This window comes from Octodon degus, unplaced genomic scaffold (genome assembly GCF_000260255.1).
Source record: "Octodon degus isolate 3935 unplaced genomic scaffold, OctDeg1.0 scaffold00021, whole genome shotgun sequence".
NCBI lineage: Eukaryota > Metazoa > Chordata > Mammalia > Rodentia > Octodontidae > Octodon > Octodon degus.
In genome coordinates this window covers 966,059-992,294 of record NW_004524597.1, presented here as the reverse complement: position 1 = coordinate 992,294, position 26,236 = coordinate 966,059, and the positions used below count along the sequence as shown (strand labels likewise).

The window sequence follows — 26,236 nt, the reverse complement described above, 5'->3', positions numbered from 1 at the left end:
AAATTCAGTGAATGCTGCGACAAAGCACATCCAGCAAGAAAGACAGGCTTGTAAAGGCATCACCGTCAGTCCTCATCCACCTTATTCCCTGATCTGGCTCCACACAACCGCTAAGTCCTGCTAAGCCTAAGCCTACAAGCTCCCCCATGCTTTCCCAAGAGGAATACTGTGTATTCTTTCCCCCAAGTCAACAGAACAAAAAGAGAGAACCTTCTGAATGGATTCGGGACATCAAGGCAGCTATGACAACACGACTAAACACACCCACGAAAGTACCCTTACAGACCTGCTTCAGAAAGGACAAGAATGAAGGAATAAGTGTGTTGGGGGGGGGATTTCAAGGGGGATTAATGGCTGAATATCTTTTACTGCAATAACTTTATAAAAGTTTAAATGTGCACTATACTTTTTGAGTCAGGAAGGCAGGCAGGGGTAACCATTACACTGGGGATCCCCAAACTTCACTCATGTGGCATCATATTTCTCAGACGACACACTGCACATTTCCTACTTTTCTTCACATCAACTCTCACTCCAGCCTTTAACAAATGACTCTTACTGGGGAGGGGAGGTGCTGGGGGTGAAACCCAAGTTCTCAAGCATGCTAGGCAAGTGCACCACCAATGAGCCTTGTCCTCATTCCACATTACAAATAAAATATTTATATTACTTCCACAAACAGAAACCTAGCACACCTTTCCTTGAGTACAGGCTTCCATGACAGTAGACAAAATGGAAAACAGTTCTCAATAGGATCCAACGTTCTGAAGATCCTGAGGCTGAGGCTGGATGCCTTTGTGTTGGGAAGGAAGGGAGGTATTAAAGTCAGATCAGCCTCATGGTGCTCAGGAGGACTTGAGAAGAGAGGAGCTCTCACCTGGGCTCAGTGTGTTCTGGGATAGCCTAGTAAGCAGGGGGCAGGCTGGGGGCTCCACTGCTCAGGGCTCGGCCAATTTTAGAAGTCAGCAGTAGCTTGGCCGAGACCCCAGAGCTGGATGGGATCCACTGCTTGCAAAGCACAAAAGCATTTCCCACTCCACAATGGGTTCCAGACCTCCTTGGACAAACAGAGGGGTTGGAAGCTGGCACTTGGGGCGTCAGAACACCAGCCTGGCTCTAACCCCTCAGATGCCGTACCTTCCCACCCAGCCCTCCCAAGGAAGGGGGTGGTTTTGCGGACGCCAATGGCTGCTAAAAAGTCAAAAACTCCAAGAAACTTCAACATAAAAGGAAGCATTTAAGGCTTAAAATCACAGCTTCTCTGTGGTCTGGTTAAACTCTTTCCATGCCTGGCTTTCTACATCTGGTTCCCTAGATTTCCTCTGGGACACAAAGCAGAATGTGCACACAGGGCTACCAGAGCAGGGGGAGCGCTGCAAATGTGTCATGGGGAACACAGTAGGGGGCCGTGGGGCCTGGGGCAGTTGCAGCGCCTGAGCACAGCCCATCCACAAGCTGCAGGCACTCAATCCCGACCCACTACCTTCCTACAGACATGTGGGCTCTGAATGGCTACCAACTTGGTAAAATTTTTATGTAAAATCTCCATTTATTTTACCAAAATATTTTAAACACTCTAGCAGAGTACATACAAATGTGCCTAAGTAGCTGTTCACAGCAGCTTTATTTGTAACAGCACTGAATTAGAAACAACCTAAATGTTCATCAATGCAGAAATGGAAGATTAAGTCCTGGTCTACGTGTACAGTACCTACAGGGTGTTGTATCCACACAGTACAGTATATGTGCAAGACATACTGCTCAGCCAGTAAAAAAAAAAAATCCACGAATCTCAAAATCACGATGAAGAAACAAAGCCCAATGGTAAGAAAGGGTATATCTCTAATGGAGTTAGTCTCCAGCCACAGAAAGCAGATGGATGCTGTAGGCGAAAGGGGAGAGGCAGGAGGCAAAGATTACCCAGGGGCGCAAGGGACTTCCAGGGTGACACATGGTTACCACCTTGAGTGAGGTGGCAGCTTTATGATATTTTTTTTGCCAAAATTTCTTAAATCACATACTTGAAATATGTGCAGGCATATGGCAACTATAAGTAAAGCTATTAAAAGAACAATGTGAAAGTCAAGCACTATGTGGACTGAGGTCAGCATCCTCTGATTTCAGTTGGCTCTTACTGTTTGCTGTGCTTGTGTGTCCGGCAGGTGCTCGGGTCACAGAGAGGCACGAGGAATCTGCCGAGGGCAATGGCAAATACCTGGGCTGGCCACACAGCACAATGACCAAGCTGAGCGGTGCCGCGGGCCCTGGGGGGCATGAGAAGGACAGCCCGTCGTGCATGCACCTGACTAACTTTCCAGGTTTTCCGAAGAATTTAAAGCATCTGGACTTCCTACCAGTCTAGTCCACCTACTCAAGGATGGACTGTCCTCCAAACTAGCAGTCAGGAGCCAGATGACCTTAAGATTGGAAAAACTCAGAGAAGGGACATCTCAGGAGTAAGTGAGACTCCTGTAACACTCCAGGCAAGAGAGGAGTAAGGTCCAGGGTGGAGGACAGAGGTGGGAGTGGGTAAGAAGTGATGCGGCTCTACAGGGCCACCTCCCCCTCCAGACATGAGAAAGACAGAGACAGAGACAGAGACAAAACAGAGAAAGAGGCAGAAACAGACAGAGGCCTATCTCACTGGAAGTTCCTGGAAACTGGAGCCATCGGGTGGGATGGGACAGCTTCACGTGGAGCAGGCCACAGGGTGAGAGTTCTGGAATTAGGCTCTGAGCGTGGTAAGATGCATCTTAAGATATCCAGTGGACACGCCAGTGTGTAGCTAGACAGAGGCAACAAGCCAGGCGCATGATCTGGCTGGAGACGTGAATGCTAATTACTGCTGCTAGTGGCTAGTAACTCCTAACTAGCAGCTAGAGCTATGATTGGCCATGATTTCTGGAGAGTGCACCACAGAAAATGATCATCCAGTCCCTTCCCTGGTTGCTGAATGATTGCCCCCTCCGGAAGCCACCCACACTATTTGTCCTATGTCCTCCTGTTTGCACTCTCTATTTGCTGCCTTTTTCATTTTTTTCTTTTGGGGCAGTTTTGCTAGGTCACTAAGTTGTCCAGGCTAGGTGCAAAGCTGCAGTCTTCCCACCTCAGCCTCCCAGGAGTCCCTGTGCCCGCAGCTTCACCGCTCTCTCCGACAACCTCAGCAAGCTGTTTCTCCTGTGTCTGCCTCATCATGCAGCCCTGATGCCAGGGCTCTGAACTCGGCAATGGGAACATGAGGTCTTGACTTAAAAGGTCTGCACTGTCTCCCCAGGGGCAGCAGACACCCCAGAGGACCAGGAGCCTGTGTCTGCACCAATTGGGCATGCTTTATGTGATGGCATGATGTGGCCTGATCCCTGGAGGGAAGAATGGCTATGCTTGGCTTGTGATAGGGGAAGCCAAATGCAGTTAAAGAAAATCTGATTAGAATTAAAATGACTGAGGTTTGCCTTTTGGGAAGATACGGTTCCTCCAATAATCTGAATCAGTGAAAGAGGGAGAAAGAGGGAGGGAGCGAGGGAGGGAGAGAAGAAGGCAGCTGCGTACCTAGAGGTTTTCAAAGCCAACATGTTTTTATTGTTGTTGTTGGGTTTTTTTGCAGAGCCAGGGATTGAACTCAGGCCCTTGCACTTAACAGGGAAGCGCTTATTCTACTGAGTCATCTCCCCAGCCACAACATGTTTTTATAATCTGCAGCCCAGCCACTCCACACCAGAGCATCGGCATCCCAGGGGGGCCTGTTCAAGATGCAGAGTCTTAGGCCCAATCAGACCTGCATAGCCAGAATCCGTTTTTTAACAAAATTCCTGGATGACATGATGATTGATGCACATGCAGTAATGACAGTAGTTGAAATACACGGTTCCGTTCTGCTATTTTCCACAAGCACTCTCACTTTTTTCCCTGTAATTAGGACAGGGTCTGTGGGGGTCTACGGGGTCTCACTATGTAGATCAGACTTGTAGTGATTCTCCTGTTTTCAGCCTCCCAAGCTCTGGGATTACAGGCACAGGCCACCACGCCCAGTCTCAATCGCAGCCTCAGGGTGCCCCAGAGGTGGGGCCAGCATGGCAGGCCTGGGGATCAAACCCCGGCTGCTGTGCTCTGCCTAAGCAGGCACTTTAGTCTGCTGAGTTATCAGGCCAGCCCTACTCTCACCACTTTTGTCATAACCTATGCCCCTAGTAACACTGTGAGTGTCACCTTTTCTTCAGACCAATTTACTTAAAAAGAAACAGAAATAGTGGAAAGTCAAGCATTAATATTATTTGCCATAAGTAGAAAAATAATAATAATTAAAAATACAGGAAGAAAGGACAAAACTACAAGCATGCTGCTTTTTTTTTTTTTTTTTTTCCAGAGAAGAGGAAGAGTGTTGCCTTATTTATTCAACTGAGAACAGGCAAGATGAGTGATAAATTTCTGCCACTCTGTCTGTGTCCAAAAAAGCCCATAGAGGGGTCCTGCCCTTTAGCTCAGTTCTTTAAGTGGCTGCTTCAACAAAGCAGTCAGGCTCAGGTTGCTGTGGTTCAATCCCCACAACTCAAGCCAGCCAAACCTGCCCTGAAGGCACTGGGAGAAAAAAAAAATCTTTCTGCCTTTTGGGGCTGGGGAGATGGTTCAGTGGAGTAAGTGCTTCCCTGGCAAGTGCAAGGGCCCTAGTTCTAATCCCCGGTTCTGCCAAAAAAAAAAAAAAAAAAAAAAGCCCATAGAAACACCAAATTTGTCAATTTGGGTATCACAAATAAATTTTAGCAAACATGCACTTTTGTAAATACAGACTCTACAAATAACGAAGACCATTATAATATATGATTATAATATAAAAATATGAGCAGCCAATGTTCTCATTTGAGTTGTGGATGCTTCTAGTAAACATGCTGGTTTAATCCTGGCTGGCTATGGCCACCTGCCTAAAGTTCTCAGCCAAAGGTAAGCTCTCTGTGTACAGGGAGATGGGTGGGTATTACAGAGGTGAGAGGCATCCCAGTACCTCATGCCCACCCCCAAAGGGACAGAAGGATCACAGGAGGAACACCTTCTTCCCTGTGTGATTCAGTGACATTCATGTTCTATCTGTGCAAGGTGTCTAATGCCATTTTGCCTGCTGGGATCTGGTTCCCATGTCTTTAGAATAAGCACTTTCTAAGCAGGTTAGTGTTTCTCCTCCAAACGTCTTTCCCCCAACAGGAAGCATCCCTTATCCCAGGGCACATCCAGTTGTGTGCCTGGATGCTGTGGGGTTTATCTGGGGCTCCCATGGCCCTAGCTCTCAGCTTGCTCCCATCTGTGGTCCTCACCTGCTGCAGTCCCTGTTCTTACCATGATGTGGATGGCTGGGCGACACCCCAAAGCCTCAAAGTGCTCCTGAGGGAATGAGGCCCTAGGGCACTTTCCAGAGCTAGGAAATAGCTTTAGGGATGAAACTCCACAGCTCTAACTACTGCCTACATGGACAGCTGTGTAGATCTGACCTAACTAAATGGGCTCCTATGCCTGCCTATCCAGGAAATTGCTGCTTTGTTGCCTGAGTGAGGATGGGTGCTCGGAATTTTCCAGAAACACCTCCTGCGGAAAGGCATCAGGGGGCTGAGTGCAACCGGAACAGTTAATAATTTAAAGGGAGCATTTCGAATCTTCTAGCCAAAGCAGGCTACTGAAAGGTGAAATGGTATGCTTATCTTCCCTGCATCACCTTTTATTAATATCCTAGAAAGACAGTCACCAACCAGAAGAGAAATCGCTGCTCAGGCAAATGTCAACAGTGTCATATGGCGGTTTGATGTCTTCCATATGATGTTGCTTATTGCGAAGCGGCTGGTGTTAAGCAATGACTATTAATAAAAATCCATGCCGCGGCAGAAGCCCTCTGATCTGCAGTGATGAGGCCATTACTAAAACTCCAATCTCCCCAGGAGAAATTTTGAAAGAGAAAAGGTTTTGCTCAACTACTTCCTCCCAAAAGATTCTGTTTATTTGCCCTTGATAATATTAATACTTAGACTTACCTTGTGACAAGCACTATTCTAAAAATACCGGGATATCAACTCATTAGTGCTCACAAGAACAGAATGTTACAGGTAGGGATTCTTAGGCTCTGTTTCACAGATGAGAAAGTAGTTAAGGACCGCGCAACGCTAGGAGCCTTCCCGTCGCCCTCACGCAGCAGACTGCACGCTGTGCCACCAGCTCCACAGCGAACCGCATTGATTTCACCACAGGAAATGCCCCACGAAAGCAAGCCAACGGTGGAAGCCACCTAAGCGCCATGGAGGGATGAGCGGCAAGCAAGCTGTAGCGTAGCAGACAATGGGACACTGTTCTCCTTTCTCCCATCCAAGTACTAACCAGGCCCGACCCTGCTTAGCTTCCGAGATCAGACGAGATTGGGCGCGTTCAGGGTGGTATGGCCACAGACTGTTCTCCTTTCTGAAGGGAATTGTGGCTCAGGAGTGTAGGTCCTGAAGACACAGTGCTAAGAGAAACAGGTCAGTCCTAAGAAGACAATTAGCCCGTGGTTCCACTTCCTGAGGTACCTAGAGCAGTCAAGTTCACAGAAGCAGGAAGTGCAATGGAGGAAGAATAAAGGGGAATTGCTGTTAGGGGCTATAGAGTCGCAATTTGGGGCGATCATAAAAGCTCTGGAGGGCCAGCAAGGTAGCTCTGCAGACTAAGCGCCTGCTTAGGCAAGCACAGGGACTGGGGTTCAATCCCCGGCACCGTGTGCCATGCTGGCCCTGCTCCCCCAGGCACACTGAGCTGGCTACTGAATCTGGGCATGGTGGTATACACCTATAATCCCAGCACTGGGGAGCCTGAAAACAGGAGGATCACTACCAGTCCAAGCTGTGTAGTGAGACCTTGTACCAAATACATTAAAAACTATTTAATGAATTAATTCATTAACAAAAAAAGCTCTAGAGATCATGGCAAAAATTGCACAACAATGTGAGTATATGCTTAATATTACTGAACTGTACATTTTTACTTTATTTTTTTGAACTGTACACTTTTAAAAAGTGGCTAAGTGCTTAATTTGTATGCAATATATATTTTAGCCAAAATGTTTTTTCACATACAATAAATGTGACATTGAAAGTATTCACCAATCTATGTCTTTTTTAGCATGAGCACAAAGCTGTGCATTGTAGATTCCCTTCGCTCACTGCACAAAGGTTTGGGAGAGCCAGGCCGTGTGCTAGGTGGCCAGGTACAGGGCTCAGTTGGGATGGTCTGAAGGGCTCAGATGCATGAGTCAACACAACAGTGAAATCAGCCACTGGCAGAGACATGGCACTTCTGGTGCTCTAGGTCCAATTATCCTCATGGCAGCCTAGAGGTGGGGTTTGTCCTCAACCGCACTCTACAAATAAAAAGACTGAGGCCCCGAGAGGTTAAGAAAGTGGTCCAGCGTGCAGAGGCTTTGCACCTGAGAAGTCCGGCTCAGAGTCCACTCTTCCGAGCACTGGCCCAGGTGCCAGGAGGCAGTGGCTCCCTGGAGGCGGCAAATGTGAATCAACTGCAGGCGTCAGGAAGGGGTCTTGGAGAAAGGGACTCGTGAACTATGTTCCAGTGCCAGGATGGACAAACTCTGACCCACTGCCTGGTTCTGTAAACGAAGTTTTATCAGAACACAGCCACGCTCATCTGTGTACATGATGTCTACAGTTGCTTGTGGGATCCATCCATGGAACTGAGTTATGAGGCTGGCGCCCACATGGCCTGCAGAGCTGAAGCATCCACTGTCTGTCCCTAGTAAAACGACGTTTGCTAAGTGTGTTCCAGAGGATGCACCAGAAGGTAACCACGAAGACTGCAGGGAAGGCACACATGCCAACTCGGCCTTCTCAGGAAGCCTCGCGCCTCCCCTTCCCCTGCCCATCTGATGCCACTGCCTCAGTGTGAACTGATTCCTGCAACCTTCCTCTACCCAGGAGGAAAAGAGGCCAAGCCAAGATGGAACTGAATCCAAACACCTTCCCCCTTACAATCTTTAAAAGCTCCCCACTGTCTGCAATGAAACTCCCTACCAGGGCCCAATGATTTGAGACTGTCACTTCCTCCAGCCACACCCCAGACTCTGACCCAGATGCTGGAAAACCTCTCCTCCTCCCATGGCTGCCTCTCCCTACTGCCAACTCTGCTGGCACAGGCACCAGGAGCACTGTCTGCGCCCCTTGCTGCTTGCTCCATCACACAAGTTACACCCTGTAGGTATGTCATAGAAACACTGGTATGGATGTGTAGGGGCATAAACTGCCCCTCTAATTTCCATCTAACCCTGTCTGCAGGCCACCAAGCCCCAGCTCCACACACACAGTCAGAAAGGGGACTGTTTGCAAATACAGACTTAAGGCTGCTTCCCAGACTCCCCAGCCTCCTCCAGCCAGCCTGTGCCCCTAGGGCCCTTCTGCCCGAATTCCACAGCCACCCCTGCTCCTCAGCCAGAATGTAAGTCAGCTGTGCTCAGGACCCTTGTCCATGCAGCTGCTTTGCTTTCTGGGGCCCAGCACAGCCTCTGGCTGCCAGGAGGGACTCTGCATTTGTGTTGAGTAGGGAGGACAAAGCCCAGGCTGAGAGGACTGCAGAAGCTTTGAGGAGGCTGGTACAGGCAGAGATCTGCTGTGGTCAGTGGGGACGTGCTCCACTGGGTGTCCCTCAGGTGGAGCCACGTGGGCCTCAGAGGGAGAAATAGGGTGTTGGCTGCTTCCTGGATGTCACAGTCATAGCAGGTCAAGCACCAGCTCCACCATCAGTGAGCAAGGGAAGCATGAGCCCCTCAGGAAGCTTACAGTCCCTGATCCCTTTTGGGGTGAACATGATCACAGCTCCTGGGCTGACCAGAACCCTGTCAACCCAGGAAGGGAGACGTAATCCAGTGCTGCTGAGACCCACGGGAGCAAGGTGCAGACTTAGCAAGGGGACACTAGGGCTCAGAGGCACCTGCTCACCTTAGCCAGCTGCGTCTGCAGTTTATTCTTCACATCCGTCTCCTCTGAAATGCGCGTGTTGAAAGCCAGATTGGTGTCCGTGAACTGCTTCCACATCTGATCTGACAGGTTCTCAAAGAGGTGATCGGCCTCCTCCCGCAGCCGGATGGAGTTGGCCCGCATGTTCTGAGAGTGCTTGATGTTGTCATTGCTGAACTTGGCCCAGGTCTCAGGCACAGAGACCCTGCGAAAGGTATGAGGGCAAGCATAACACAGGTGAGGAGCCAAGAAATCTAGGACAGGCTTTAGAGACCTCCACAGCTGTAGTTTTCCAGTCTTAGTCTTCAGGTCAGGAAATCCTCCATTGTGAGGGACCATCCAGCATACTGTAGGGTCCTCAACAGCATCCTTAGCCTGGCCATGAGATGCCAGTAGCTGCCCCACCCAGCTGTGACCACCTCAATGTCTCCACATTGTTGAACATCCCCTGGGGGAGGGGGCGGCCCACCCCCTGTTAAGGACAATGGTCCTGATCGAATCCTTCCTTTTACAGCCCCTTGCTGCCTACAAGAGCTGGGTGACCTTCCAAAGATCACTCAGGCAGGAGAGGAGGGACCACCTCGGGAAGCTGTTCCTCCCTGCGCTCGACCCCCCACCCCAAACACTGCCATGCCAAGAAGTCAAAGGCAGAGAGCCAGGAGAGGCAGATGCAAGAGAGGGCAGTGTGACCCCAGGACACGCAACAGGACTGCTGGTAGACGGAGATGGGCTTGAGTGGAAGCAACACAGCCCACTTCACAAGGGCAGGCAGGCAGGGCTCACAGAGGTGGCGGCCCGCTCCAACCCACTGGTGAGCGTGCGGCCGTGCCACTCTCACTGTCTCATTCACCCAGCCAACATGGGTTTTGTGCTTGGGAGTAGTCGTGGGGTGTTGCTGTTGCTATTTGGAGGTACTGGGGATGGAACTCGGGTCCTCATACATGACAAACAAAAATGTCACCTCTGAGTACATGCCCAGCCTGCCCTGCCAGTGTGTTTTTCACACCTACCTCAGGCCAGGCATTGTCCTAGGCCTTGGAATAGAGTCACGAGCACAACCAGGAACACCCCTGTTAGCCACCTGCATCCAGAGCAGGAAGCGGACAGTGCCCAGTGAGGCATTTCCATGCTGAGCTATGTTCACCTCGGCAGGAACCCTGAAGAGGGCGCTGCCAGTGACTAGGGTGGGCTCTGTGTGTGTCCTAGGTGTGGAAAAAGGGAACAAACAAAGTACAGCAGTGCCCCTTCCCTGTGGTTGTGTTTGCTGCTGTTTTAATGACCTGATTTCAACTGAGGTCCAAAATTATTACATGGAAAATTCCAGACATAAACAATTCATAAGTTTTAAGTAAAATGTATCATAGTATGTCATAATTATCCTAGTATTTAAGCTGCTATAGTTAATCTGTTCCTGTGCCATTTATAAACTAAATGCTATCATATAAACGATGTATATATATTTAGGGTTGGGGGCTGTTCCTGGAGTCAGGCTTTCCCAGGGGTCTTAGAACTGCCCCTGTGCATGGGGCCCGTACCCTCAGATATGTATTAAGATGCTCAGGGATTCAAAAATGAGTGGCACTGTCACCGGCCCAGCTGAGAAGAGCAAGGAAGGGAGGGAGCAAGAGTGACACAAGAGTATGGGTACAGGAACAGCCAGTATGGACCACAGCATCTTCTGGCTGAGCCCAGCTGGAAAGTCAAAGGCAGAGAGCCAGGGGAGGCAGGTGCAGAGGAAGGGCAGCCTGTCCACAGGACACACAGCAGGACTGCTGGGGGATGGAGGTGGGCGTGAGTGGAAACAACAGAGCCCGCTTCACAAGGACAGGCAGGCAGGCTTTGCAGAGGTGGCGACCCAAAAGGACTCACTCAGTTTAGACAAGAGAAATCCTTGCAGTGAGTGAGCCTCTTTTGGGGGCTTCTCCTCCAGGAAGCCTTCCAGGAGGTGCACTGTGGCCCTGGATTTGGTTTCCATCCTGGGTAAACCAGACTGGATAATGTCTCAGGGTCTTTTCTTGTGTGGAGAAAACTGTAGTTCTTAAAGAAAACAGATTTTATTCTCAGGCAGCAAGGAAAAAGGAACCCAGTTCTCTGAAGTCTGGACTACGTATATCTTCAGACATATCTTCACTTCAATCGTACAATGAGAATTTTAAATCACACATGTGTGTGATGGCTTTGCCTCGCTTTTGCCGGAGTTGAAGTCAAAAAGCAAGCAGGTGTCTCGGGCTTCTGAGGCAGGGAAGGTACTGCACCTGGGACTGAGCTTTCTCCTGCTCTGAGCAGGGGCTCATGGGGAAGGGTCACAGTCAAGGTTGCACAGCTGCGCATCATCCTCAGAACACCAAGCAGGGAGGGTGGGCTGAGGGGACCACGCACTCCAGGTCTGTGTACACTGCTCAGTGGGCTGTGCGTAGAGTGAACCCAGGCTCCGAGCCCTGACAGCTGAGGGGGACACAAAGAGCCCACTTAGGCACATGCTCCCTTGGGGAACTTGCTGGCTGCCTGTCTCCTTGCCCGTAGTGTGCAGGGGAGGTGAAAGAATGCCTTCCTGGATCCCATGTCTTCTAAAGACCCAGGGACAGCGGGGTTTGCTAGAGAGGTCCCAAGACACCACTGTTAAAACACACAGGCCATGCTGGAAATAGTGGCTCCCACCTGTGAACTCAGGAGGCTAAGGCAGGAGGATCCCTGGGAGTTCAAGGCCAGCCAACCCTGTCTCAAAAAGACAAGAAACAAAAGACAGGCCCACAGTCCAGTGTGCGCTCAGATTATGGCTCTGCCACTTGCTGTGTGAGCTTACACCGCACCTTACCTCTCTGAGCCTTATGTGCCTCACTGAAAATAGGGATGATTATGGCACCTACCCCAAGGCTGTTGACTAAATGTGAAGTCCCTACCTTGGCAGCAGCCACATAAGCCCTCGATGGATGATTATTATCCACGAGGTACAGTATGTAAAGCTCTAAACACAGTGTCTGGCACACAGAAAACATCAGCTAAAAGCCTGTACTGTCACCAACATAATCACCGGTTAATTCGTGGCAGTAAGAACTACAGTGAACACAGACCCTGTGATGGAGACAGTCACCAGATACCCTCTAATCCACCCAGACATTGTCTTGTGCTAAGAAAACCCCAAATATGGGCTGGGGATACAGCTTGGTGGTAGAGGGCTTGCCTAGCAGGGTGAGAGAGCCTGGGTTCAATCTGCAGCATCACAAAAAGAAAAAAATAAATACAAAAGAAAACCTCACATACCGAGTCCTGAGCTAGCACATCGAGGGAGCAATTAATCACCACAAACAAAAGCTCTCACTTGCAGCTGCATGGGGGACAGGAAGTAGCAGCCCCTCCTGGGTGTGGAAATGGGGCCTTGCCAGCCACCCCACCACCGGGTTTTCAGGAAGGCATCTGTTCGGGAGGAGACACCCTTGGGCTCCCTGTGCTGATGGGCAGATGCAGAGAGCGGTGCCCCAAGGTCTTTCTCCCCTGGCTCATGCCCTGGGGAAAGGGGAGGGATTGCCAGGAGCTGCCACTGCCGGGAACCCCAAATGCCATCTCAGTACTTCCACATCTGCTCAGATCCAGAAAGTGAGTGACTCTAAGTTTGCGCCAAAGAAACTGCTGTCTAACACCTTTATCCTTTCCTCCCTCCTCTCCCTTATTCATTTATTCTTTTATCTGACAAATATTTATGGTACACATGGATGTGTGAAACATGATGCTGTGTGTGAGAGATGAGAACAAGCGAGGTAGAGGTGCAAGCGCCACAGGCTCATGCCTCAGCCCACCTCTCTGTCTCTCTCTCTCTCTCTCTCTGGCCCCCATTACCCCAGACCTTGCACTGTGGCCTTGAAAAGCACATCTTAGTCACTATCTGGTGACATGCCCAATAGTGCCACACGTACAAGAGGCCCAGTTCACAGCTGCCAGTACAAGAAAAGGAGGCCACGTGGCTTGTGTGTGCCCACTTGCTACTATTCTCTGGCAGGCGCGGTGCTTTCTACTTCCCCTGCCCACTTTTTCATACTCTGAATCTCGGAAATGGGTCTATTCTCCTTTCAGTGGTACAGATGCAGACAGTCCAGACTTTTGATAGCGAGTCCTAGGGTCAGCGAGTGACCTGGGATGTGGAGCTAGACCCCCTGGGGACGGAATCCACCCGCTCACCCCTCCCAGCACCATGGGCCTCAGTCGGCCTTCCCCACCCAGCTGCAATTCCTGCTCCTTCTGGCCATGAGGCCACAGCGGTCTCGCTTTGGAATCTGGCAGAACTGTCACTGGAGGTACGCCAGCAGGCCCTGGCTAGATGCTGAGGCCACGTGACCAAATTTGGATCCTGAGCGAAGTAGACCAAGGAAGGAAAGACAGTGGCAGTCTCAGTGTGGCTGGCCAGCTCCCACTCCTTGGCTTGTCCAGACTGCCAGACAAAAGCTTCCCTCCGGGCTTCCCTTGAGTCTGTGGCATCCCCACTTTTCAGGTGAATTCATTCCATTCTGTCTTAAGTTCGCGAGGTGTGGATGTTGTTGCCTGCCACCGCAGGCACCCAGTGAGCCCCACAGCCTCTCCCTTGGCTGGCCTGCGACACCCTTTGCCACTGCTTGGCAGAAGTGGGAGCCCTTCCTTCCCTGGCCCAGAGCACCTGGTGCTTACGTGCCATCAACTTTCTCCATGCCGTGGAAGTAGCTGATGCAGTCTGATGTGTTCCTCAGGTTAAAGCACTTCTCGTCGATGAACTGGGCTGAGCTTTTGTCCTCCAGGTCTCTCTCCAGGGCGTGCTGAGCATCTCGGTTGTCACTGTAGGGAAGAAGGATTTGTCCCTGAGTGTGTGCCCCTGCCTAAGGTCACAGAGCAGGTGAGTGCAGAGCCGGCACTGTAGGCCTAGTCTTCGGGTTCCCCAGAAGGAAAGGTGCTCCATCCACCCAGGGCTTCTCAACCGCTTCCCACTTTGTCCTCCCTACCATGCACCCAGAGGCACCCACACTCACACAGCACCCCTAGTCCAGCCAGACCTGCTGTCTTTTAGCTCAGGCAGGGGGGTATAATCATCTACTGCAGACAGCCATGTAGCCAACGCTGCACGCTTTGCATGCCATGTGGTCCCTGCTGCAATGGCCCGACATGCACACAAACCGCCACAGGTGACCACGCCTGGGCACATGAGTTTCTACCAAACGTTATTTACAAAGCTGATGGTGGGCTGGATTTGTCCTTCGACTGTTTGCTGACCCAACTTAGAGAACAGGAATTTGCACTTTGAGCGAACCTTGCATCGAGTCAAATCATTTCACAAATCAATCATACTGATTCTGGACTGAGCACAAAGGGTAAGACAGAAGCAAGACCCAGTCACCACCTTCACGATACTCAGATTTGTATTTTTAAAAATGCAGCAAAAGTAAATACAGTACAGAGAGGAAATAGTAGAAGTGTTTAAAGAAAGTAAAGTAGCACAGAGGAAGAAACTATGGACTCTGGGTGACAGAGTAATCAGGGACGGCTTCCTGGGGAGGTGTCCAAGGTGGCTGTTCCGTAACACACAGGAGTAGATACTGTGGACAAAGCTGCATGCAGGAATGAGAATTCCATACTGAGGACATCACAGTGCAAAAGCTGAGAAGCTGGAAATACCCAGATTTTTAGTTTAAGTAAAGCAGCTCATGAAGGGAGGTGGAGTCAGGGCAGAGTGGAGTGGGGGAGACTGGGAGAAGTCAGAGCTAGGCGGGGTCAGGGACAGGGAGTGGCAGCAGGGCATGGTGGGGCTGGGGTGGGGGACAGGGGAGGGAGCCAGAGCACAGGCCCAGCTCACAGGTATCTATCTCAGCTATAAAATTTAACAAGGCCACTGTTCACCAAACTCCAGACTTTTAATAACTGCATTCAGGATTCTTACCAAACAGTGAGATATCTGTACCACCATTTACTGTTTTTCTTCTCTCTCTCTCTCTCTCTCTCTCTCTCTCTCTCTCTCTCTCTCTGCACTTTGTAGTTTTGTAGTGCAGGCTGGTCTTGAACTCACTTTGTCTTTGTAGCTCAGGCTGGCTTTGAACACCATGAGATCCTCCTGCCTCAGCCTCCCAAGTGCTGGGATTCCAGGTGTGCACTAACATGCCTGGCCTATTTTTCTTTTTTCAAATCACCTTACAAATATAAATGTGTTTTAAAAGGAAAATTTATATTCTTGTTTTATAAAGAAAATAATTATTTTTATTTATAGATGGTCTCTGCCTTTCCCCAGTCTCTGTCTTCCCCTCCCTCTCTCCCTGTGTGTGGCTCTCTAATCTTTGTCTCAGCCTCTTTTCTCTCAGTTTTTCTCCACCTCGGGGCCTCTATTTGTCTCTCTCCCTTCTCTGTTTGCTTCTCTCTCGGTTTCTTTTTTTCTTTGCTATGAATATCTGGCTGCTGGTGAGGGGTTTCAGGCAATCAGGAACAAGGAAACAAGATCCTGACAGTGGGTTCCCACCTATCAGGATCTGCAGGAGGTCATGTCAGGGCAGGAGGAACCATCTGTCCCTGGCCTTCAGGCTTTCCAAATTGGCAGAGTTGTGGAGAAAATGGGCCCCATCCTGTCTAATGAACTGGAAAGTGAGGAAGACCAGGACTTGGAGAGCAAACATGTCCGCACATTAGCTGATAACCTGGGGCCTCCAGCTGCTCCAGCTGGCCAGTCTTTGCTAATGAGGAGAAAGAGCAGCCCCCCCTCCGTCTCCCCTACTTGGCAAAAGATGGAGGGCTGAGCCAGTGCCAAGCTCACCCTGGGTTGGCCAGCCAGGAAGGGCCCCAGCTGGGTTCCTCCAGGGTCAAGAGGAGCACTGAGCAAGGCCCGATGTGGGCCTTAGGCAGTACCCCAAGCAGCCCAGCACCCGCTGGCCCAATAGCAGCCAACCTGCGCAGGTCAGCAGCGGACCCAGAAGGGAGGACACACAGAGCCTGCCAGCTAGTGAACTGCGCAAGTTCCAGGTTAATTAGAATAACCTCAGTCTTTCTAGCAGCTGGAACAGCTTCCCTGGAGGTGACGGATGTCCTCTCTCAGCAATAGGCCAGTGTCCCAAAACAAACTGCCTCTGTCCTGGGGGGCTCCTGTCCTTGCACAGAGGCACCACCTGCTCCTCCGTCCTGTACCCCTCTGCCTCCCTTGCCCTTATCACCGCCTCTACCCCTGCAGTGCCTTCTCTCCCTTTCTCTGTGTCTGCTCCTCTCTAGCTCTTTTTCTCTCTGTCTCACCCTAGATTTCTCTCCGCCTGGCATGTCTGTCTATCCCCTCTCTGCTCCCTACCTGTCTCTACCTCTGTGTCTCTGTGTCCCTCTGGATGCCAGCACTCATTCAGTGTGTCCCAATCTCCATCGGTCTCAATCTCTCCAGGTTCCATTGCCTGGGGTCACACATGGGGTGCCCCACCACAGTCCTTTCCAGGGTCCAGCTCCCCAGGTTCAAGTCCAGGCTGTTGTTTACTTTAGCAGTGCCAGCTCAAACCTGCCCCCACCCCCAGCCTCTCTGTCACCCTAGCACTACCTAGGTTAGCATCTCTATGTCAGCCACATACAGGAATGCAGTGCATCTTGCCATAAATAGGAGATCACAAAATTAAGTGCAAGAAAGAACAGAGTAGAGAGTCCAGAAATAAACATGAACTTATGGCCAGCTGATTTTAAACAAAGGTACCAAGAACAGGCACTGGGAAAAGGACAGTCTCTTCAATAAACAACTTCACAACCAGTTATCCACACATAAAAGAAGGAAATTAGGTCCCTACCTCGCAACAGATATGAAGAATCAAAAATAGATTAAAGACTTAAATCTTTAAGATCTGCGCTTCTAGTAAAGCTACTAGAAGAAAACATAGGAATCTCCATGGCATTGGGCTGAGGGGTGTGTGTGTGTGTGTGTGTGTGTGTGTGTATGTATGTGTGTGTGACAGCATAAGCAATAAAAAGCAAAAATAGACAAATGGGATTATATCAAACAAAAATTTTCTGGACACCAAAGAAATCCACAGAACAAAGAGAAAACCCAAAGAATGGGAGAAAGTATTTGTAAACCACACATTTGATTAAGGGTTTATATCCAAAACATATAAATAATACAACTCAATAGCAAGAAAACAACCTGGTTTTATAAATGGCAAAGGGTCTTAATAAATATTTCCCAAACAAAGACATACAAATGACCAATGCCTTGTGAAATAATACTTGGCACCACTACTTATCAGAGAAATGTAAATTCAGCCCTCATAACTGTTAGAATGGCTATTATCAAGCAAATGAAGGATAGCAACTGTTAGTGAGGTCTTGGAGAACACAGAACTTTGGACCCTGTTGGTGGGGATGTAAATTAGTGCAGGCTTTATGGAAAGGAGGATGGAGGTCCCAAAACAGAACGACTAAGTGACCCAGCTGTCCACTGCTCATATATAGCCAAAGGAAGTAGAATCTAGATGCTGAAGGGATGTCGGCCTTGCTCACAATAGCCAAGATGTGGAGTTCACATAAGAGCCCACTCGCTGACGGAGGAAGAAAATGTGCCACGTGTACCCAATGCCGTGCTTCTCAACCTTAAAGACAGAATGAAATCCTGTCCTTTGAGGCTGTATTAATGGAACCAGAGGACATGGTGGTAAATGAAATAATCCATGTGCAGGTAGATACCACAGGCGCTCAATTATACGTGGATTCTTACAAAATGTAATCTATAGATACAGAGAGTAGAGTGGTGGCTACCAGGGAAGGGGGCAGGGCTGATGTTGGTCAAAGGACACAAAATTTAGTTAGAAGAAATAAATTCAAAAGACAGCTGTTATAACAATGTGGTGATGTAATTAATAGCAATATATTGTATTCTTTTTTAAAAATGTATTTAGTGTAGGGCATACAGGGTTTCACTATATAGATCCGACTCATAGTGATTCTCCTGGTTTCAGCCTCCCAAGTGCTGAGATTACAGGCGTGTGCCACCACACCCATTCTCAGTCCCTGTCTCAGTGTGCCCTGGGGGCAGGGCCAGCACAGGATGTTGTGCAGGGGATTGAACCCCCCACCCATGTGCTCTGCCTAAGCAGGTGCTTTAGTCTGCTGAGCTATCTGGCCGGCCCTTATATCCTTAAAAACCATAAGCAGTAGATTTTAAGAGAAAAAAAGTAGGTGAGGTAAAATATATGCTAATTATTTTAATTTAACCTATCTTCAATGTATAGCTATTTCAAAAACATTCTGGAATGCATGATATATTTTTTATCGTTTTTAAAAATTAAGTTCAAGAGAGACTGGACATGGTAATGTGTGCCTATAATCCCAACTCTTGGGAAGCTGTAAACAGGCAGATCACTAGAGTCCACTCTAGTAGTAAGACCCTGACCACCCTGTAGACCCTTCCCTGAAATTAAAAAAAAATTAAGTTCAAGAAAACTTAAACAGGGTGGGAGAGGTGGCTCAGTGGAATAAGCGCTTCCCTGGCAAGTGCAAGGGCCTGAGTGCAATCCGCAGTTCTACAAAAAAAAAAAAAAAAAAAGAAGAAAGAGAGTGAAAGAGAGAGAGAGAGAGAGAGAGAGAGAGAGAGAGAGAGAGAGAGAGAGAGAAAACTTAAACAATAAAACAAAAATACTGGGCTTACTCAAAGCTTTCCCTTTGTGAAATTTCCCTGTTTAAATACAAGTATGGAAGTATTTGTTTTTGTTTGGTGTTTTAATTTGGGGGTTGTTTGTTTTGTGGTGCTGGGGTTTGAATTTAGGGCCTCATGCATACCAGGCAAGTGCTCCACCACTGAACTGCGCCCCTGCCATTTTTTAAAAAAATAAATCAGTTGTAGTGGGTGGAATGGCCAAACATCATGACATGGGAATAACTGAACTCTGTCCCCACTCCCCCTCCCCAGCGGTGGTAGAACCCAGGGCCTCACGATGCCAGGAAGTGGCTGGCACTGAGCCTGTGGCAACCCCTGCTCTGCTCCTTTCCATGGTCACTTTTTAAGTGGATCTTTCCTGTACCACTCCACCTCTGATGTCCCTCTAGGTCACCCCAACTTGCCTGTTCTTGACCAAGCGAGATGGTCTTCGGGTAGCTTTTCTGCAGTGTCTTTCCCTGTCTTATCCTGGGCAACTCATTTTATCCCTAACTTCCAGTTCTGACCCTCAAGGCCAAGCCAACAAAGACTGCAGCTTCCACACCCATCTGCACGCGGTCCAAGCCCTCTACAGCTAGCAGCTGCTCCTGCCCAGTGCTGAACAGGAAAGGCAGCCTGGCAAGATCTCCAGCAGCCCCAGCCCCACCCCACACTGCCCGTGCAGAGGCAGTGAAGAGGGAAAACCAGCAGAGCAGCGTGCCCTGAGAGAGTTAAAGGTGTGCCCAACTGCAGGGCCAGGTGGGGAGGCCACCTCTGGGAGCTGGGGGCCCCAAGACCTGTAAAACTCAGTCCTCCCTTTAATTACAAGAGGGCCCCCTGGCTTGTCATGATACTGCTTACATCATCTTCTAAGAACAAAAAGCTGTTTCCTTTTGAAGATTCCTAGCTCAAGGCGTCCAGCAGCTCCTTTCTGGGGATTCCCTGGTCCCTCACTTCATTGCCTAATGCTGTTCATCCTTGACCATTTCTCCAGGCTCAAATCTAGCCACCAAGAGGGGCTTCAGGGAGGTCCAGCGCCCTTGGCCAGGCCCTCGGGCAACCAGGAGAAATCAGCGATGCGATGCTCATGGGGGCTGCTTGGGCCCATTCAAGAAACTCCTCTTGTTACCCTGCATTCAGCTCCTGGGGCAGCACTGGCTTCACAAAAGTCAACACATCCTGCATGTGAGGACTGTAGCTGCTTGTTTTTCCTAAGAGCTGGCTGTAAAGTATTTAGGAGCACACCACTGGCAAAGGAGCCACCCCAAGATAAGTGGGCTCATATGGCCTACTCTTGGAAGCCCAGAAGTCCCAAAACGAACCCCAAGGGACCACAACAGAAAGAATCCATTACCGCATCTGGATATCAACTCTTTGAGCTAATTGTCTCATCCGTTCTTGACAACATTTTAGCAAATCTACTTCCTGTAATGAAAAATATCAGAAAGAGAAGTCATTGGTCAGAAACGCACAGGGCAGTGCCTTCAACCTTCTCTTCCTCCCGCCCAACTTTGACCCTACCAGGTGAAAGGCTGAGACTGGCTTTTCTTCTCAGTCTGTGAACCCCAGGGCAACACAGCTAAGTGTCAATTGTGGAGACTCCATGTTTTGTTCTACTTTCATTTCTCTTCATACACTTCCAGATTAAAAGGAAAGTCAGCACCTACTATGTGCCATATGGCACATAGTATAAATAGTACATACAAAGTGGCCTATGGTAGATGGCTTTTATTATTGCTGGTGGTCATACCATTATTATGCCCATTCTGGATGTGGCAAAACTAAAGGTCAAATAACTCCACTTCTCCCTGTTTCTGACTGCCTCCTTGGCCTCCACCATGCTTTCTGAGCCCTGACTTTCCACAGGGTAACATATGTAGCATTGTGCCCACTGGGCATCATGGGCCTTTTCTGACCAGCTGGCCCTTCCTCCCCTCTCCTTGGGATAAGGCAGGCCCAGGAGACACTTCACCTGGATAAGATTCTTTTCCACATTGTCATGAACCAAGTCGATCCCGATCCTTTTCTCCCGGTGGTACAGGCACTCCAGGGCCACCTGTAGGAAGCAGTGCAGACGTGTCTGTTCTCTGTGCAGCTGCATGTGGGCCTTGAATGCAGGCGCTCAGGTCTACCTTTGCCATAAGCTGCCCTTTTCTCTAGCTGCTTCACGGGGCCTCATCACTGTACTTTGGATGTGCTTCTGCCTCCCCTACACCCTTAGTGGGGGCTGTACAATGCCCAGGCCAGTGCACTGGCAGACACAGGCCACATGCAGAAGATAAGGCACTGTCCTGAGAACCAGTCATGATTGGCAGGGGAGACTAACACTCTTCCCCCATAATCTCCATAAATTGTCCAAGCCTTCCTAAATTATAATAAATAGAGCGAAACTCCCCTGTAATTTCAGATGAGACAGGATCAGCTGCTGCCCCCAATGTTAGTTGTCTCCTGGGTTCAAATCCAGGCTGAGCCACCTCCTATGGTGTGTGTTTAGGCAGCTCACTCAACCTCTCTGACACCCGTTCTCTCACTGGCACATGAATGCAAGATGGGTGTGTGCCCTTCAGATTGGTGTGCAGTGGGCGTCAGCCTGAGAAGTGCAAAGCCACTCCCTGCCTCGTCCAAGAATCTTCCCAATGGATATATGGGGAAGGTCCTCTTTGGAGATCTCTGGAGGGCAAGAGAGCGTCAGAAAGTGTTTGGGGCACAGTGAGATCCAGGCAAGCTGGGCTTCCAACTGTTAGGGGCCTGACAGGCAGGAAGAGAAAGGCCTGCTCTGCTTGCAGCAGGAGGCTCAGGAAGAATGGTGATTGGCCACCATCCTGTGACGTCACAAAGAGCAATGGGGCAGGGAGGGAAGCCAGGGATCACCTGGGACCTCAGAGAGGAGAGTTATTCACTGGCTATCTCCATGAGTCTAGGAGCCCTTCCTCGGAGTTGCGCTTCAGGGCAGTGCTGGGCGTACACAGTGAAGCAGCCAGACAGGGTCCCTGTTCTCATGCAGCCTGTATTGCAACAGAGAGGAAGAACATATTTAAGAAACAGGGCCATTGCTGTGAAAGGGGCTGCAATGCAAATGATCAGGATTCTGCATGTGGGCAGGGAGCAGCCAGCAGGGTGGGCAGGGAGGGCTTCTCTGGGGAAGAGACAAATGGGGACTTCAGTCATAAGCAGCAGAGTTTCAAGAGGTGTGGGGAGAAGAGCTGGGTGCAAAGGTGCAAAGGCCCTGGGGTCCGTGGAGGAGCAGCAGAAAATGCAGGGATTGCAGTGGGGAAAGGGAGGCTGGAGCAACATAGCACAGGGAGGGTTACAAGGGAGGGACAGAGGAATTTGCAAATTAAGTTGCCACATGCAGGGAAGCCTTTGAGCCAGTGTGGGAATGCCAAGAGCAGGTTTGATGTTGAAAATCACTCCTGCTGCTGGGGACAGGATGGAAGGAGCAGAAGCTGGCAGCCTTGGGAAGAGGTGGTCATCGCTATCCAGACAGTGGCATACAGACAGAGGAGAAAGATTAGGAGAGAAAGGAAGTGGGTAGAATTGAAATGTCTCTGGTCTCCATGCCACCATGTGGCTGATCAAAGGAGGCCACATGTGACTGGGCAGAGCTGGGCTTTCCAGACAGGCTGGGGGAGTGAGAAGAGAGTGGGAGGGGAGTGCAATCGGCTTTAGGTACTGCTGCGAGGATCTGAGCAGTAGCCCTGGCCTTCCCCTGCCAAGAGACACTGAGGGAAGGGAGGAAACATCTGACTCCCTCCCCCATGGGCCTGGAATCCCACAGTGCTGGGAACTGAGGCTGTCTCCCCGGGGATCTGGAGGGAGGACTCTCCCCTATCAAAGTCTCCATACGTTGTGGAAAAGTCTCCTCCTCCAGGCAGGAGGTCTTGAGTCCCCCACATACTCCAGGAACAGCAGAACCCTCTCCCATGTGGCCAAGATTAGTTCCCACAGGACCAAGAAGACCTCGCTAGTTTTCTACTCAATGTCCAACTCCTTCCAGGAATTTCTTCAAGATGCAGAGAAAAACATTTGCTTACCCAAATCCCTCCGCATCCAAGGAGTCCCTGTGAGTTCTTGCAAATGAGCTAAAAAGGGAAACACATACTTCTGGAAAAACAGATATTCCCTGGTATCCAGAGACAGGCACAGCTGACATTGCTTGCCCTTCGCCCTGCCCTACTTCCTGCCGCTAGTGAGAACGGGGAAATGCTCTTTGCATGCAGGCGCTCGCAATATGAAATATGAAACCTTGCAAACAGTACGACAAAAGCCACAGGCTATGGGATGGCAGAAAGATAGAAACCCGGTCCCTCTGGGCATCAAGGGGAGACTGCAGCAGACTGGTCTGCCTCTGTCTGGGATTCTGATTGTGACGGAAAAATAAATTCCTGTTTGACTAAGCCGCAGTCACGGAGTACCTGTTACACACAGCCAAAAGCAATCCTAGCTCATCCGGGGCATGAAAAGAAACCTAGCACACGACGGAAGTGTCAGGCACGTCCACATGAGCCGGGAGCGGTGCCACACACTTGTAATCCTAGTGCTCTGGGAGATTGAGGCCAGAAGAGCACAAGTTCAAGTGCAGCCTGGGCAACTGAGAACACCACAGTGAAACCCTGCCTCGGAAGGCTTGGAAGGGCTCAGACTAAGTCGAGAAAGTGGCTCAGTGCGAAGGTTCTGGATTCAATTCCCAGTACTGAGACCAAAATGAAAGGAATGACCACATGAAGATACATATATACATTTGTTCAACAAATGTTTGCTGTATGCCTGTTATGGGTCACACTGGCCCCTCGACTCGGGAGCACATTCAAAACATTAGTAGACACAGTCAATCAGCACAAACATGGTCACTGAGGATCCACTTAACAAACAGGTGCAATTAATGGAAAATCAGTCCTGAGTATGTCAGTGATAAAATATACAAAAGGTCTCTGACCCAGTGAAGCCTATATTCTAACAGACATGGAAAAACAATTAAGAGTATGTTAGAAGATGGCAAATGTTACAGAGAAAAATAAAGCTAGTATTTTCAATATGTCCTCTAATACATGTGGACAGGCACACACAGGTATGATCAGTCATGCGCAGTGTCTCAATGAACCCCTAACCAAAGGATAGAAGTCAATGTTCAGCCTCGGAAGCCCCCAGTTGAGATCCTGGGCTGACTAAGATTACATTTTTACCTTAAACATCTGATCCCACGAGGTACCACAGAGACCTGCAGAGTGCCCATCCCCTTGATCTTTAAGTCAGACAGAGCAGGGACATGGCCCTGGGGCAGCGGCACTCACTTGCAGTGGACACTTCAGCTCCTCAGCTGCACACTCCAGCCGCCTCTTGATGTTCTCCATGCTGCGGTTCTCGGCCAGCAGCCGATCGAGCTCGTAGCATAACTCAGACTTCCAGAAGCCGATGTCCGACAGCCTCTGGCCCAGCTTCCAGGAGGTGCCCTCCTGCATCTGGCACGTCAGCTGCTCCTTGTCCTGCATGAGCCGCATGGAATCACCTGTCAGGCGGCTGGCCCACAACCGTGAGGCCTCGGCCCCGCGGATCTGCTGCTGGTTGGACTGGTCCCAGTCGTGGGGGCTGTAGCGACAGAAGAGTGCAGAGCGGAGTGCAGGCAGGACAGTGGGTGGACGCAGGGTGCTGCGACACTCATCGGGGCAAGTCTGGGGTGTGGAAATCTTGTAGAAGAGGCTGGGTCTCCACGCATTCAGGTAGCGGTACCCGGGCAGGTGATAGGGCTGGTAGCACTCCTGGACCACAGGAGCCTGCACAGTAGAAGGCCTCTGGGTGAAGTCACAACTTTTCCTGGGGCCGCAGTAACTGGCAGCCTGAGTGGTTCCGAGAAACTCCATCCTTCCCCATCAGCCTCACTGGAGCACAACTCTGCCGAGGGGGTAAGGCATCACCAGGAAAGGGTAGAGGGCTTCTCTTAGGAACAGGCAGGACCTCTGTGACTTGCCGTGGTGTCACAAAGGCTGGGGAGGACTTTGAGCGGGGCCCTCACCCACTTTCAGGCCAGCTGAGGTTGAACTGTCCAAAATGAAACAAAACCAAAAAGTGAACCTGAAAGTCACAGTCCACAGACTTGGGGATGCCAGAAGTGACATCATTATCTGTCCCTCCATAACAACAAACTCCATCATTTGGGACCTAATTTAGCCCAGTGGGAGAAAATTAACTGAAGTTCAATTCCAGGAAATTCAAGCAGTTCAGGGTCAGTTTGGTCAAAGTTAGTTTTCTTTCTTTGCTCCCAAGATGGCATTCGAATGTTCCTCCCCTACCAGGGAATCCTACTCAGTAAATTGGTTCACAGCAACAGGACTAAATCTCAAGCATCCGAGGCTCTCTAGAAGTAGCAAGGCACAAAGGGCTATATCTCCTGTGATTGCATTACTTGACATCCTATAAAACACAGGTTCATTTGGCTGAAAGACTGCCCTGCGGTTGTGGGAAGGGGCAGAGGTGGAAGGAGCCCCAGCATTGGCTCCTGACTGAGATACCATAAGTCCCACTCTGGTGTGGCAGCCCCTGCCTGTTTGTTTGACTTGGCCACAGCCCCAGTGCTAGCTATGGGAGAGCTCAGGCATGAACACGCGTGAACACCAGGGCTGGGGAGGGGCTCCCTGAGACCTATCCCATCAGGCTTCTGGGGGAGGGGGAGGAATCTTAGACTAGCCCAAGAGGGCGCAAAGCATGCCCCATGGGGACACTCCCAGGGTGGATGGCTCTCCACAGGGTGGAAGCGTCCAAGACTCACTCACCTGGGCTGCTAGTCACTTGCTTAAAGGACCTAGAGAGCTATGTGAAAGTGAGACACACTGGGAGTCTGTCCCCACAGAAGGAAAGTGAGTCACCCAAGAAGCCAACTGGGCTGCCTGTTGGCCATTCAGGAATCTGGTTTCACTTTCCTCAGCAAGATGGGACTCCTTACAGGAAAGAATGTCAGAAGTTTTGATGTTTGGCTTTGCACCCATTGCATATTTTTGGCCAGCTGTTACATATGTGTATGCATATTTGAGCTTGCATTTTTTCCTGCTATAAAGAAAAACAATAATCTAAGCCATGGTCAAGTAGCAAAATAGAGTGCAAGCTGCAAGCAGTAGAATTTTTATTTGGAAAGCGATTATTTTAGTTCTTATATGAAATCTTTAGCTGAATTCAAACAATATCCTCAAAATTGAAACACATTTTTGGTTAATTTTCTGAGCTAGAAAACTAACCCATTTTGGCTTGAAATAAGAATCAGTTTCTTGGTTTGAGACTTTATGATTAGTCTGTATTTTAGTCCAAGAAGCAGTGCTTGCCATTTATCTTCCTTCCTTATTCTTCCTGAGGAGAAATGTCTGCCGTGAAACTATTTGGTGACTTACTTGATGCCATTTAGTCCCTCGACACTGCACATGGAGCCCCCAGAAGAGGAGGAGGTTTTATTGATTTTTATCTTGAAGCAGGGTCTCCCTTTGCAGTTCAAGCTGCCTTGAACTCACTAAGTGGTCCAGTGTGGCCTTGAACTTGCAGCAACCATCCGGCCTCAGTCTCTCAAGAGCTGGGATCACAGGCATGTGTCTCCATGCCTAGCTAGGACTTTAAATGCCCCAGGTGCTCTGCTGCTTGGAGACTCTGTCACCTGCAGAAGATGGTTTTCCATCTCTCTTAAATC

General features: G+C 49.7%; 1 protein-coding gene across 1 annotated transcript in view; it reads right to left on the bottom strand.

Moving 5' to 3' along the window:
• Positions 1–24,548, bottom strand: part of Tekt5 (tektin 5) — a 39,433-nt gene extending 14,885 nt beyond the window's left edge. Inside the window, exons 1-5 of the mRNA XM_004627762.2 lie at positions 23,862–24,548; positions 20,543–20,626; positions 19,925–19,995; positions 13,629–13,772; positions 8,955–9,177 (exon numbers count right to left, since the gene is read on the bottom strand). Coding sequence (XP_004627819.2) covers positions 8,955–9,177; positions 13,629–13,772; positions 19,925–19,995; positions 20,543–20,626; positions 23,862–24,428 — 1,089 coding nt within the window. The 5' untranslated portion in view covers positions 24,429–24,548. The remainder of the gene's footprint in view (positions 1–8,954; positions 9,178–13,628; positions 13,773–19,924; positions 19,996–20,542; positions 20,627–23,861) is intronic.
• Positions 24,549–26,236: the final 1,688 nt, after the last annotated feature.